The sequence below is a fragment of the Conger conger genome, chromosome 8 (genome assembly GCF_963514075.1).
Source record: "Conger conger chromosome 8, fConCon1.1, whole genome shotgun sequence".
NCBI classification, from domain to species: Eukaryota; Metazoa; Chordata; class Actinopteri; order Anguilliformes; family Congridae; genus Conger; species Conger conger.
Genome location: NC_083767.1, coordinates 22,128,739 through 22,141,686, shown reverse-complemented (window position 1 = coordinate 22,141,686; position 12,948 = coordinate 22,128,739). Strand labels below are relative to the sequence as shown.

Sequence of the window (12,948 nt, the reverse complement as noted above, 5' to 3'; positions counted from 1 at the left end):
TACTAAAATTACTAAAATGTAAAATCATCCTTACTATATCACACCATTATAATTACTACATAAAAAACAATGCACATATTTTGCCTTTTGGAATATTTTTTTATTAGGGAGAATGCCTGTTTCTGGATATCTGGCTGTATACATTTTGGAGCTCAGACTAGTGTCCATCTAGTTAATTAGACATGCAATTAGATCTGGTATTCCAACTTTGAGAATAAAGAAAATGTAGATAACGTCATTTTAAAAAATTAAAATCACGAAATTACTGCTTTTGTTCCTGAATTTGCATGAATCGCGCTTCTCTGGGAAGAGAAGTACTAAGGCACTTACACCGTGTGTGTCTCTGTGTACCACGGCGATTGGTTTGTGTGATATCTATAGATTGTTTTATTTTGAAAAAAAATGTAGCAGGTGGCCACCGGAAGTAGAATTACCTGTTCGTATTTTCTCCAACAGCTGTTCTCAGTTCAGTAGCTACAACAGTGGTAGCTTTTGCATGGTGTTGGGCGAGGCTGTTTTTGGGGTTTCATTATGCAAACGAAATGTTTTAAGTGTTTTTATCTGGGGTAAAGCAAGGATAATGCCAAGGGTGGAAGGGGACAAAGAAATCACGGACCCCAACATCTCTTCCGTCCAAATAAGTGAGCAAATGGATCCACAAGAGCTGCGTTCAACTGATACCCCGACGATGAGCTCTGATCACCACAGCGAGGGTGAAGAAGCGGATAACGAGTCTCATTCGGACAGGCCTAGCAGCAGAACTTCCGAAGAGGAAGATGGGGAACGCGATGAAGAAGATGAGATGGTCCGGGAGAGGTCGCCGCCCCTGCGACACAATCGCGGATCTGCCCACAGTTGGAGTAGTGGGGTGGCGGGCACAACGGAGGACGCTACTCGGTCTCAGTCCACAAGTGCGTCAGTGCACAGTACAGCATGTTCCACGAACGGGCTGTTCTGGTGGCTGCGACAAAGGACGCTAGGAAGGGGACTTTTTGTAGATCCAGCCCGGGACAATTTTAGGACGATGACGAGCATGTACCGCTCAATGAACCCCGCGGATTCGGTGAATCTGAGCACAAAAACCCACGGTGCCGTGTTCAATTTGGAATACTCGCCTGATGGGTATGACTGCTGTCTTAGCTATCTAGCTAACGTTAGCTAGTGAACTATTACAGTAAATATAACGCAACGTATTATTTTTCGTTTTTTCTCCTGAATTCAAATTACATTCTCCATCGTTGCTTTATTGTGCTTCTGATAAAGTGTGGATATTTTGCGGTTCCCACACTTCACGCTAGCCTAGCTTGCTGTTTTCTGGCTTTTCAACGTTCTTGTAGCTAACAAGTTTCAATGTTGAACGAAGGATGTCTATGATAAATCTATTAGTTAGTTTTTTAGCAAGTTGAATAATTGAATCTCACATTGCAATATTTGCCATGTCTGCTTATTTCAATAAGTGGTTAAATGATTGGCATTTATATAGCGCCTTTATCCAAAGCGCTGTACAATTGATGCTTCTCATTGATCCCATTCATACACACGCTCACATACCAACAGCGATTGGCTGCCATACAAGGCATCAACCAGCTCGTCAAGAGCATTTGGGGGTTAGGTGTCTTGCTCAGGGAGACTTCACAGGGACAGGGCTGCCAGACGACTGCTCTTCCATCTGAGCCAATGTCGCCTGTCGAGATAATGTTATGATTCTGTGTAATGATGGATTATTTATCTAGTGTTAACTGCGCTACAATGGTTATGGTTGGTTATTAGGTTAACATTACAAGTATTGATTATTAATAGGCATCTATGCTTTCTTGGTGGTAAGTTACTGCATTATTGTATCCTAGAAGTGTACTGATGTTCTCCACTTCTGTACGTCTCTTGAGAAGAGTGTCTGCTTTGTGATTGTGATGTAATGAACCTACCAAACATGAGTCAAATTAACTTTCAAATCAGTCAAGTCCTTGGTTAATCTTAGAGTAATACTGTAGAACAGTGGTCTCCAGACTTGATCCTGGAGTTGGATCTGCTGGTTTTGTTTTCACCTTAAAGTCCGCAGCTTGAGACCCAGGTAACCAGGTGAGCTTAATTAACTGTGTAATCAACTGCTCTAATTGATCTATTAAGTGCTGAGTAACAACGAAAACCAGCAGACCCTGTAGCTCTCCAGGTCCAGGGTTGGAGACCACTGCAGTTAAGTGGGCTGTTTCTGTCTATCTCCATATGAGCCTCAAGTGTTTTCTATCTTAGCAGAAATAGATATAAAAAATATACTGACCTCAAGAACATGTTTGGTTTGAATTTCATAAATGCAAAAAAAAGTCATTTTCAGCGAAGTGGTGGGGATGTTTTACTTGGGACTTATTTCACACTGGGGTGTGACCTCATGCCACTTTTCAAACTAATGACATATGTTGTTGTTTCTTTGTGTTGGGAGAAGCAATTCGCATCAAAAGACACAATGGTTTCCACACTGCTGGTTTCCACAATCGCAAACCTTCTTCTTCTTCTCCCAGATCAGTACTAACGGTGGCCTGTGAGCAGACAGAAGTGCTACTTTTCGACCCCATCTCCTCGAGGCACATCCGCACACTGGTGGAGGCCCACGAGGACTGCGTCAACAACATCAGGTGACCTCACATCGCTACAAGTCTTTTTCTTCTGCCGCCACTGCACAGGGAGCAGTTTTTCGTTCACTTTACCGCCCCTGTGAGATGGCAAGTTTTATGCATTCCTTCAAGACATTTTACACTTTGTCACAAAAGCTGATGTAACAATTTCTTTCTGAATTTTTTCCATTATTGAGCGTTCTTACTACTGCTACGTTTGCCTTCATTGCCTTGTTATGGAAGCACATGTTTTTAGCCACAATGGAAAAAGCTATCTCTCCAACTTGGTACTTCCAAGTGTGCAGCAGTTTGGCCTGTTCCAATTTGAAGAAGCAGTGTGCATTCCATAGATTTTGAATTTAAATGTGTTGCTCTCAATCTATCTATGATCTGTTGTCCACATCTGCGTCATTATTTGTTGATGAAAAGATCTGTGAACAGCATGCTTTACGACAAAAAGAATTATAGATCATAACTGCTCAGCTTATTGATTTGTGGGAATGTATGTGGACATATCTCTCAGTAGGGGAATGTCAGAAGCTTATAAATCTGTGGCCTGTCTCCTTGTGTTTATACATTTCACGTGCACCCACGATACTTCTCCAAGGTTTCTGGATAACCGCCTATTTGCCACCTGCTCGGATGACACCACCATTGCATTGTGGGACCTTCGGAATTTGAACTCCAAGGTGTGCTCCCTGCATGGGCATGCCAGCTGGGTGAAGAATATTGAGTATGACACCAACACTCGCCTCCTGGTCACCTCTGGCTTCGACGGAAACGTTATTACCTGGGACACCAACAGGTTAGAGGCCGAGCCTTGCTGGAACATCTTTTGGAGGAACCTTGTCATGTGCACTGTGCAGTAAATTGGCCATTGGCCACAGTGGCTGGTGCAAGATTCCCAAGATTCACCAGCCATTTTCACTGTTTCACCAGATAGGTAGAACTGGACCTCCAAGTCGTGGGTAGTTTCTAGCCACCGATCAAATTTACCAGCATTTTGCTGGTGGCTGGCGTTCATTTCCTACCCTGTCTATTGAAAGCTACTGTAAAAATATGCACTGAGCCCTTTATTAAGCACTTTATTCTGAACACCTGTACACCTACTTATTCATGCGATTATCTAATCAGCCAATCATGTGGCAGCAGTGCAGTGCAGTGCAATCATGCAGATACGGTCAGGAGCTTGACTTAATGTTTACATCAACATCAACCATCAGAATGGGGAAAAAATTTGATCTCAGTGATTTCAACCATGGCATGATTATTGATGCCAGACGGGCTGGTGTGAGTATTTCTGTAGCTGCTGGTCTGCTGGGATTTTCATGCAAAACAGTCTCTAGAAAAACAAAAAACGTCCAATGAGCAGCAGTTCTGTGGGCAGAAATGCCTTGTTAATGAGAGAGGTTGGAGGAGAAGGGCCAGATTGGTCGAAGCTGACAGGAAGGACACAGTAATGCAAATAACCACACATTACAAGCGTAGCATGCAGAAGAGCATCTCTGCAGACACAAGGCATCAAACCTCTAAATGGATAGGCTACAGCAGCAGAAGACTTAAGTAAAAAAAAATATATTTTTAAGTCTAATAAATACCTAATAAAGTGCTCATTGAGTGTCTAATGTAATTATATTATTGTAATGGTACATTATAATTACATTATAATTGCTGTAACATTTAACTATAAAGTGCATTACAGCTTTCAGAGGTCAATAGATTGGCTGGGCCAATATATGAATTTTTTGTTTATGCCTCTGATATGTCTATTCACTTCTTTGAAATGAACCCCCTTCCGCAGGTTCACGGAGGAGGGCTGTCCGCACAAGAAGTTCTTCCACACGCGCTACCTGATGAGGATGCGCCTGACTCCCGACTGCTCAAAGATGCTCATCTCCACCTCCTCGGGGTATCTCCTCATCCTGCACGACCTGGACCTGACGCAGTCGCTGGAGGTGGGCAGCTACCGCACACTCAGAGCCCGCCGGACAACCCTCAGTGCCGACGGCTCCAGGACGGTGGGCGCCCCCCGCCGCGGCAACGACCCCAGCAAGGGCCCCGCCCAGTCCTCGCCGCGGGAAGGTGAAGGTACGTTCTGGCGGGAGCTCACACGTGGTGACGTACAGCGGGCTTTTTGCAAGGGTTTTTGCAGGGGTGGAGACCATTGTTGTGCCGTTTTCAGCGGCATAATTAGGATAAGTGAAGAGTGCATGAATATGCAAATCACTGAAAGGGCACTATGTTTTGCTCACTGCTGCCCTTTTTCGAAGGCAGTGATATTCAGGCCCAGTCCTGTAGCTCCAGGTTTCTTTAATGTTTTACTGCATTATGTTACAGGCATTTAGCAAATGCTGTTATCCACGATGGCTTACACAGCTCTTTATATCTATACATCGTATTCTTTCCTACAGTTGGATATACAGTGGGCTCCAGAATTATTGTCACCCTTGATAAATCTTGACTGAAATTGCTGTAAACAATAAAAAAATAATTTGGTTCATAAGCGTTATTTTCCAACATGCATAAAGTAGTACACTTTATTAGTGATTCAATGGAATCAACCAAGTCTTACATTTCTAAAATAAAAAATGTATTTTGCCAAAAAACAGGTTCCACAATTATTGGCCACCCCTGGATTAATTTGTGCAAACACCCCTGGCAAAGATGACTGCCATCAGTCTTTTGCTAGAATTTGTGATAAGGTTAGAGAACACATTGCGAGAATTATTGATATTCTTGAGTTGAAATCCTAAGTTTTTAAGTCTGGAGACTGAGATAGCCTTTGCAGAGCATGGCTGTTGTCCTGCTGGACTTCCTACGACCAAGACTGCTTCCTAGCAGACAACCAGATTTTCTGCTAAGATTTCCTGATACTCTGTTGAATTCCTTGTGCCATTGATCTTAAATAGTACCTCTGGACCACTGGCAGCAAAACATCTCCAAAACATCAATGACCCATCCGCCATATTTGATAGTAGGTATGAGGTGCTTCTACTTATATGCCATTCCATTTTGCCACTGTAAAACCCCACAGCTAACCCAATGACGGAATTTAGCGGGGGCCGAAGGGGGTTTTGCGTGCTTGTCCTTCTGGCGTTGCTGGGAGAACATTAGTTGGGTTAATTATTATCCTCCGTACAAGAACAGAGCACAATTATGTTTAAGAATATACTGGGTCCGTTGCCATGGGTCGGATATGGATTGACCTGCCCCATATCCCGCTTATAGCTGGCCAGAAACGGATCAGTACAATTCTTAATATTCTCCGTTCTCAAACGGGGCCGTATTGTACGCTTAGTGGTTACTATAGTTTTACTCGTTTGTCTGACTCCATTTAAAATATAATTTAGGAATTTGGGTTTGCAACTTACGCGGACCTCGGGAGTGATTACATTCGACTTGTACCTGCGCCACCATTACTCAATAGATGCTCCCGGGATTAGCATTACTGCTGAAATCTCAGTTCGGTGGAGAACTCAGAGGCTGAGGGTCCAGTCAACACAATACTTGCAAACCTGCCCTGATAGTTGCGAGCCCAGGTCGGCGTAGCATTAACTGGGCTCCTTCGAGCTAATTTGGCAGGAACCGGCGCCGTAATGTCCAAGGGTTCCCTTCGCACCAAATCACAAGAGCCATGCGTCCCCCGACCCTTAAGGGACAGAAATTGCTGGCCGCACATCTTAGAACTACCACAGGTGTACCGCCCCGCCGATCGGTCGGTCTTCGGCCACCATTTCCCCCTGAGTATTTCAGTTGTAATTTAGGCTGAAAAGGTACAAGATGAATTAGAGTCATGGAGATCACGCAAGTTACAAGCAAAATAGTTTATTCGCAGACAGGTAGGTTATTAGCTTTAGAATATCACAATCAAGTATAAAATATACAAATTAAGAATAGAGATAGAGTAAATAATCATACCTAGCCTGCTTGGACTACACACAAACACAGAGTATAGAATATGCCGTATGGAAAGTCGAATACGATCTTCCTGATACTTACATACATGTACAATATGCTGTGTGGGAAGTCGAATACGATCTTCCACTGCTACACATACATACATACATACATACATACATACCCAAGACATGTTGTGTGGGAAGTCGAATACGATCTTCCCAGATTGGTCTGTCTCCCTTGCTTTTATGCCAAATCATACGTTTGGAACCAGGCGGCAGTGCCATAAATCAACCCGGAGGGGTGGTCAAATCTGGAATTTAGACCCCCACCCTTGGGGGTTGTTGAGTAGGGAAAATGAGATGATTACCAGGAGAGGACGTGTAGGTTTTCCCTTGGGATACTGAAACTATAGTTTATTAAATTCCATTTGGTATGAAATGTATCTCATCCGATTCCTTGATTTTATCAGATCACATCCATACCAAACAGATTACCCTTATGTTTTATTATGTTGCAGTTATCATGAAACTTCCCTCCTGATTATCCATTTTACATGCAATTCCTGTTACCATTACATAAGACTTAATGCAATAATACAAGGATCACATGGGCAATGTTTTCAAGGTGTTACCGGGTCTATTTACTATCTTAATAGCAGTTTTGAATATTTAATCTAAGAGAGCAGTCACCGGTGTAATGACAGCAGTGCCCAAATGAGGGCACTGTGGCATTGTCCGGAGTCTTCCCCCTTGGAAGTGACCAGGTATGGGGTCACAGGGAGGTCACCAATGTTCGGGAGGATTCTTTTCCCATGACCCAACTGGCCTTGGACCACTCAGACATCTTAACTCCCCAACAGGTAGTCTAAATAACATTGGAACCCCAGCTCTCAGGCCCCTCACACATGGCAGCCCTTCCTGACCTTAACCACCATGCTACAGGCCGCCCCATCATATCTATGAATGCTGTAGTTGGGAGTTTTCATGATAACTGCATTATGCTGTAAATATGTTTTTGTGCCTCTCATGGTAATATACCTTTTGGATAAACCTGATTTGGGTGAATGAAAGGAAAGGAGACATTCCAGACTGTTTGGTTTCTTCTCCTTATCTCCGAAATCCAGGCCTTAGTTCTTGACCGTAAAAGTGAGTCACCCATCTATAATTTACAGCCAGGCCCACCAGGCAGGGGGCTAAAACACATGGCTTCTACAGAGACAACTTTTGCCCAGTTTCCCCTCGGCTCCTGAATGGTTATGCTATCAAAGGTAGACTGTTACAAAAACTAGACCATTACACCAGTCGCACTGAACCAATCAGAATAACACCAAACATCAACATATTCTGACCTGGGATGATCATGAAACATCTTTATACCATCTCCAGTACTCCTGTACTCAAATCCTGTAGGAATGTGAGAAAAGGGGGGCCCCCAGGGCCTAAGAAGGTGCCTCTAAGAATCCTTCTCTAGCTCTCCCCCACAGGCATGTGTGCCAACGGTGGGGGCTAACAATGTATGCTCCAGGAGAGGGAAGTCAGCAAGCTGACCAGCGCATGAGACCAAATGTTACTTATGACTGGCTTACACCACCAAACATGTCGATTGCTCTTCTTGGCAAGTTCACAACCATGCCATATGTTTAACGCCTTTTTATTATTGGCCTTACAGTGCTAAGCGGTATGTTTTAACCATTTAAGTGGGGTTCTTTTGTACCCATTAACCGACTTGTGATGGTCAATTACCATCTGTGTCTTCTGAATTGACAGTTATTTGGATTTTCCCATGCTGATGGTTGACAAAGGGATTTTGCAAGCTTGTTACCTCGGTGTTTCCCACACTGGTTTACAGTTACGGCGGGGCACCTTAACAAAAAACAGCCCCGGTTTAACTAACATTGGATAAAAAAAATAAAATTGATAAAAAATATGAAATAAGAAATCCGATGTCGAACAGTAGCATTTAAAGGTACAATAGGTAACAAACACCTTCAAACCACAACACTGTTAGCCATCCCCCTTCTCTGTAAACGCGCTGACATTGAAACACCATTGGCTGTGCCAATTAAAACCAATTTTCAACCAATGGGCTTGAATTATTGCCCCATAATACAATGTTTTGGTAGAGTGTCGGGCTGTCAACTGTATATTTTGAAACCCCAATTTAAGGCAGAGGGTGAGTCAACATGTCAGTGAGCCTTTTTCAATGATTGGACGGGATATACAATGGTCTTGTAACAATGTTTTAACACAAATATCTTACCTATTGTACCTTTAAAATAACATTGTGCAGTTTGTCATTCAATCGTTATAAAATTGGACCAACATCGAGGTGAACGAATAATTGTACCTCCATAAAATACCTGCATAACTTGTCTAATGTCTCACTAGTTATTATTGTATTGTTTTCTCATTCAGTCATAATAGTCCCCCCCACTGGTCGACAGTCTGCGTTAACCTATTCTCTATTTTTATTAAGTGTGCCAATAATTCTGGAGCCCACTGTATATTGAGGCAATGAAGGTTAAGCACATGGCTGAAGGGTTTATAGCTGGGACATCAGTTGAGGAGACAAAATATTTAAAAATAAATTATTAAACAATGAACAGGTGGTCAGACCAAATATAAGTTTACCATATTGGTTTGTGACAGGCTTTTCATGACATATTGTTCCTTATAAGATTTTATTATTTTGTGAGCAAAGCATGTAAACAAATGGCAGTGTAGTGGCAGTTAACATTTTAAATTAGTCTTTATTGGCTTTTAATAAGCGTCTGTCCCTCCCTCAGGTGCCCCCCCGAGGAACAGCCTGGAGGTCCTGACACCAGAGATCCCGGGAGAGCGAGACCGGGGTAACTGCATCACCTCCCTGCAGCTGCACCCCAAAGGCTGGGCCACCCTCCTCCGCTGCTCCAGCAACGCCGATGACCAGGAGGTGAGCAGCCGCACACACCTTCTCCTATTTCAGAAGCCAAGTGGTAGAATCTGGAACATTTCGTTCCCATGACATCTAGGTCCGGATCAAATGGGACCCGTTAGTCTTGAAAACTGGAGGCCAATATCCCTCCCCAGCCAAGTCTCTCTCTCTCTTTCTCACTCTCATACCTGTTCACCTGTTTCTTTTCTCCCCTTGTTTCACTCACTTTTAAAGAAATTATACAATAACTAATTATATTTTTCAACTCAGTCCAGTGGGTTTGGGGAAAGGCAGTCTTAACTGAAATAGGTACATTGGCGCTACTCTCAGTTTAGAGGGTAGAGTGGATTCACCTTTGTTAGTAAAAATGATAGTAAAAACTGTAAAAAATGATAGTCTGGCCCCAGGGTGCTGTTGAGGGCAAAAAGCCGCATCGAGCCCTCCAACCTCACATTCCCTCTCCCTGACCTCTCTTGTGCAGTGGACCTGCGTGTACGAGTTCCAGGAGGGCGTCCCCCCTCCACGGGCGGCCGCCACCTCGCCCCGGCGTTCCCTCCGGCTCACACACTACATCGAGGAGGCCAACGTGGGCCGGGGCTACATAAAGGAGCTGTGCTTCAGCCCAGACGGGCGGCTCATCTGCTCACCGTACGGCTACGGCGTCCGCCTGCTGGCCTTCGACGGGAGCTGCGGCGAGCTGACTGACTGCCTGCCGGGAGACTCGCTCCCCACATCCCTCCGGGAGGTGCGCTCCATCTACTCCCACAGCGATGTGGTGCTCACCACAAAGTTCTCCCCCACCCACTGCCAACTAGCATCTGGGTGTCTCAGCGGACGCGTCTCTCTATACCAGCCTAAGTTCTAGACCCGGTGTCACCCCAACCCCGCCCAGAATGGACAATGGGGTTGGTAGTGGAGGGTTGCTCCAACCAGGTTCTCCTCTCTATTCAACTCTATCTGACTTTCCTCCCCAACTTTGAATGCATCAATCATTTGAAGCTCGAGAAAATATTTTGGATTGTGGATTTAATTTTTTTTGTACTTGGAGTACTGTTGGATTGTGGTCCTTTGGAACTAGGGACGAGCAGCCCCTTCTCTCCTGTAAGGGGCGGACTTACAAAACTGGAGGCCAATGAGAGCAAATCCGTGATGTGGGATGTGAGGACAAACTTCGAGAGGGTGGCTCTACCCCGGCAGTGTGGCATGGGTGGAACAATGGAGACCAATGAAAGCTTTGTGTGAAGGCCCGGACACACCAAACCGACGGTCGGCTGTCGGACGTCGGTGGTGCCCTGTCGGCCGAGTCTTTCCGGTGTGTCCCGCCCAACATGTTGAATCGGCGTCGGAGCCCCCGGAGCCGTCGATGAGAGAGAGAGCTCTCTGATTGGCTGTCCAGCTAGCGAATCAGTGCACGGAAGAAACGGAAGCGACGAAAGCAAGCCATTCCAAAGTTACTATCACTACCAGACATAATTTTCGATTAGTATTACTAAATAGCGAGAGAACAAGGAAATTGCTGCAAACTGTTTGTTGTGAGCGAGACAATGGCTGCTTCTAGGTCCAACGCAATGCAAATGCATTCCCCGGTCTTTCGGTTTCCATTTTTTGAAAGACAAGAGTTATTACCTCTCACGCAGGCGCAGAACGTACGTGCAACTCGGCCGTCGGCGGACCGTCATTGCGGTGTGTTCGGCACAGCCAACATTAACGACGCGTATCGACGCGAGGCGATCTTTGTCGGCGCTCCACGGCCGACCGTCGGTTTGGTGTGTCCAGGCCTTGAGACCAATAGAGGATGGACCTCTACTGGATGTCCACTGTAGCCACAGTGCCCTCTTGTTCTTGGGCCTTCACTGAAACTCACCCTATTGTGCAGCGATACAATCCTGTCTTTCCCTGTGAGAACTAAATGTTAAGACGACTTAACACATACACTCGGGAACTTGATGTCATTAAGCTAATGTTCCAGAAGGAACTATATGCCATATCAGACCTAAATAATCTTGGGTTGGAGTTTTGCATCGGTAAATTGGGAAGGTAAATGCCCAAAGCATAGATATAACTGCTGACTGCAGTACCCTGTAAATGCTTGGGAGGCTGGTTGAGTTTGTCATACCATTGAGAAAGAGACCGGCTCAGGTGCCTATACTTTATTAAACGATTGGAAATGCAAACAGCCAGTCTATTTTTGTTAGCGCCATTGCATTGCATGTTAATGCTAATTGTAGTTTTGTTTCTTTGTTTGAATTGTTTCCTTCATTTAGACTGTGTTCTTTTTGTGCGTCTGGTACTTTGAGGAAAAGGAACTCCTACGTGGGTGAAAGGTCGAAATGTTGGCAAATCAAATTCAAAGGTGATTGTGCCGTTTCCTCTGCACTTTACTCAGGCCACAACTTCACTGTCCTGCCTTGTTCTGACAGTGGAAAGGCCCCTTGCATTCATTTTGCAGGTGTGTGTGTGTGCATGCAACATATTGGATAACTGTCCCTCACTGCAGGAAACAGGAAGTGGGTTCTTGACGATTAGCCGCTTATAAAGGCATTGGCTGTTCTGTGCCTCAGTGTCTCTCACTCTTTCCCACTGGTGCTTCTTTACTGCTGCTGATATTGCAACAGTTGAGATACTCAAGTGATATTTCCCGTGCCCTACTCCCACTTGATTCGCTGTACTCGCTTTGTATTTTAGTTTATGTTCATCCCATCAGTTGTTTAAAAAGTTGATTATTTAAACTAAATTTGTTAATATTTCATTGTCCATATTGTTGTGCTTCTGACACTACAAAACTGTTTCAGTATTTCCGTTTTTTATTTTCTGCTTTTGTAACACATTGGCTTTAAAAAAATGGCATTCATACGTACAGATTTGTTCATAAATTGCTCCTACATGTGATTTAAGGGAAAGCATTCACCAATTTTCTCGTATTTAGAATTTTTTCCTTGGTAAATTGAATTGTTTTTCAAGTCATCCCTTTATTCATGTAAAAACCAACAAATTGACAGTGACTCGTGAGACTAGAACATTTTTTTAAGAGCCACAAACACCTCCCGCTAATGCATGATATTCCATCCCTGTGTTGATTTAGCAGATGAGATCTCAGTTTTTTGGGGATGAAACCTGGTTACTATGTGCCAAAAAGTAATTCTGTGGTTATGCCTGCCTAAGTGCAAAATTGCACTGTAGAAATGGTAGTGCCCATAACGGTACATTTATTTACCACTAGATGGTGAAAAGGAACTTTGGATGGGTTCCAACAGTAGTTGTGCTTGTATTTGTGATGATTTTTAAAGCCAGTACACTACAAATTACTGCACTTGTTTTTAACATTACTCATAATTTTCTTTTCCCCAATTTGTCCTGTGTTGAAAAATGATGAATGTGGAAGCTTGGTTTGTGCAGCAACCACAAGGCATTTTGGAAATGCTAAGAGTTGTTGCAACTCCTGTCCTGCATGACAAGGGGCAGGAACAAAACTTTGAATTGAAAATAATAAAAAAATGTAAAATAAAAAATATACGTTTTTCATCTG

The 12,948-nt window shown here is 44.0% G+C and overlaps 1 protein-coding gene across 1 annotated transcript; it reads left to right on the top strand.

Annotated features, from left to right (window-relative positions):
• The first annotated feature begins 469 nt into the window (after positions 1-469).
• LOC133135761 (DDB1- and CUL4-associated factor 10-like) lies at positions 470-12,948 on the top strand. Its single transcript, XM_061253023.1, has 6 exons — positions 470-1,122; positions 2,517-2,630; positions 3,217-3,414; positions 4,411-4,697; positions 9,295-9,440; positions 9,904-12,948. Exons 1-6 carry the CDS (start codon positions 497-499, stop codon positions 10,285-10,287), a joined length of 1,755 nt encoding a protein of 584 aa, XP_061109007.1. The 5' UTR covers positions 470-496; the 3' UTR covers positions 10,288-12,948.

Coding starts and splice junctions, on each gene's coding strand:
- LOC133135761 (XM_061253023.1), top strand. CDS start 497: ATGGTGTTGGGCGAGGCTGTTTTTGGGGTTTCATTATGCAAACGAAAT. Junction 2,631..3,216: donor GACTGCGTCAACAACATCAG/GTGACCTCACAT, acceptor TACTTCTCCAAG/GTTTCTGGATAACCGCCTAT. Junction 9,441..9,903: donor GCAACGCCGATGACCAGGAG/GTGAGCAGCCGC, acceptor TCTCTTGTGCAG/TGGACCTGCGTGTACGAGTT.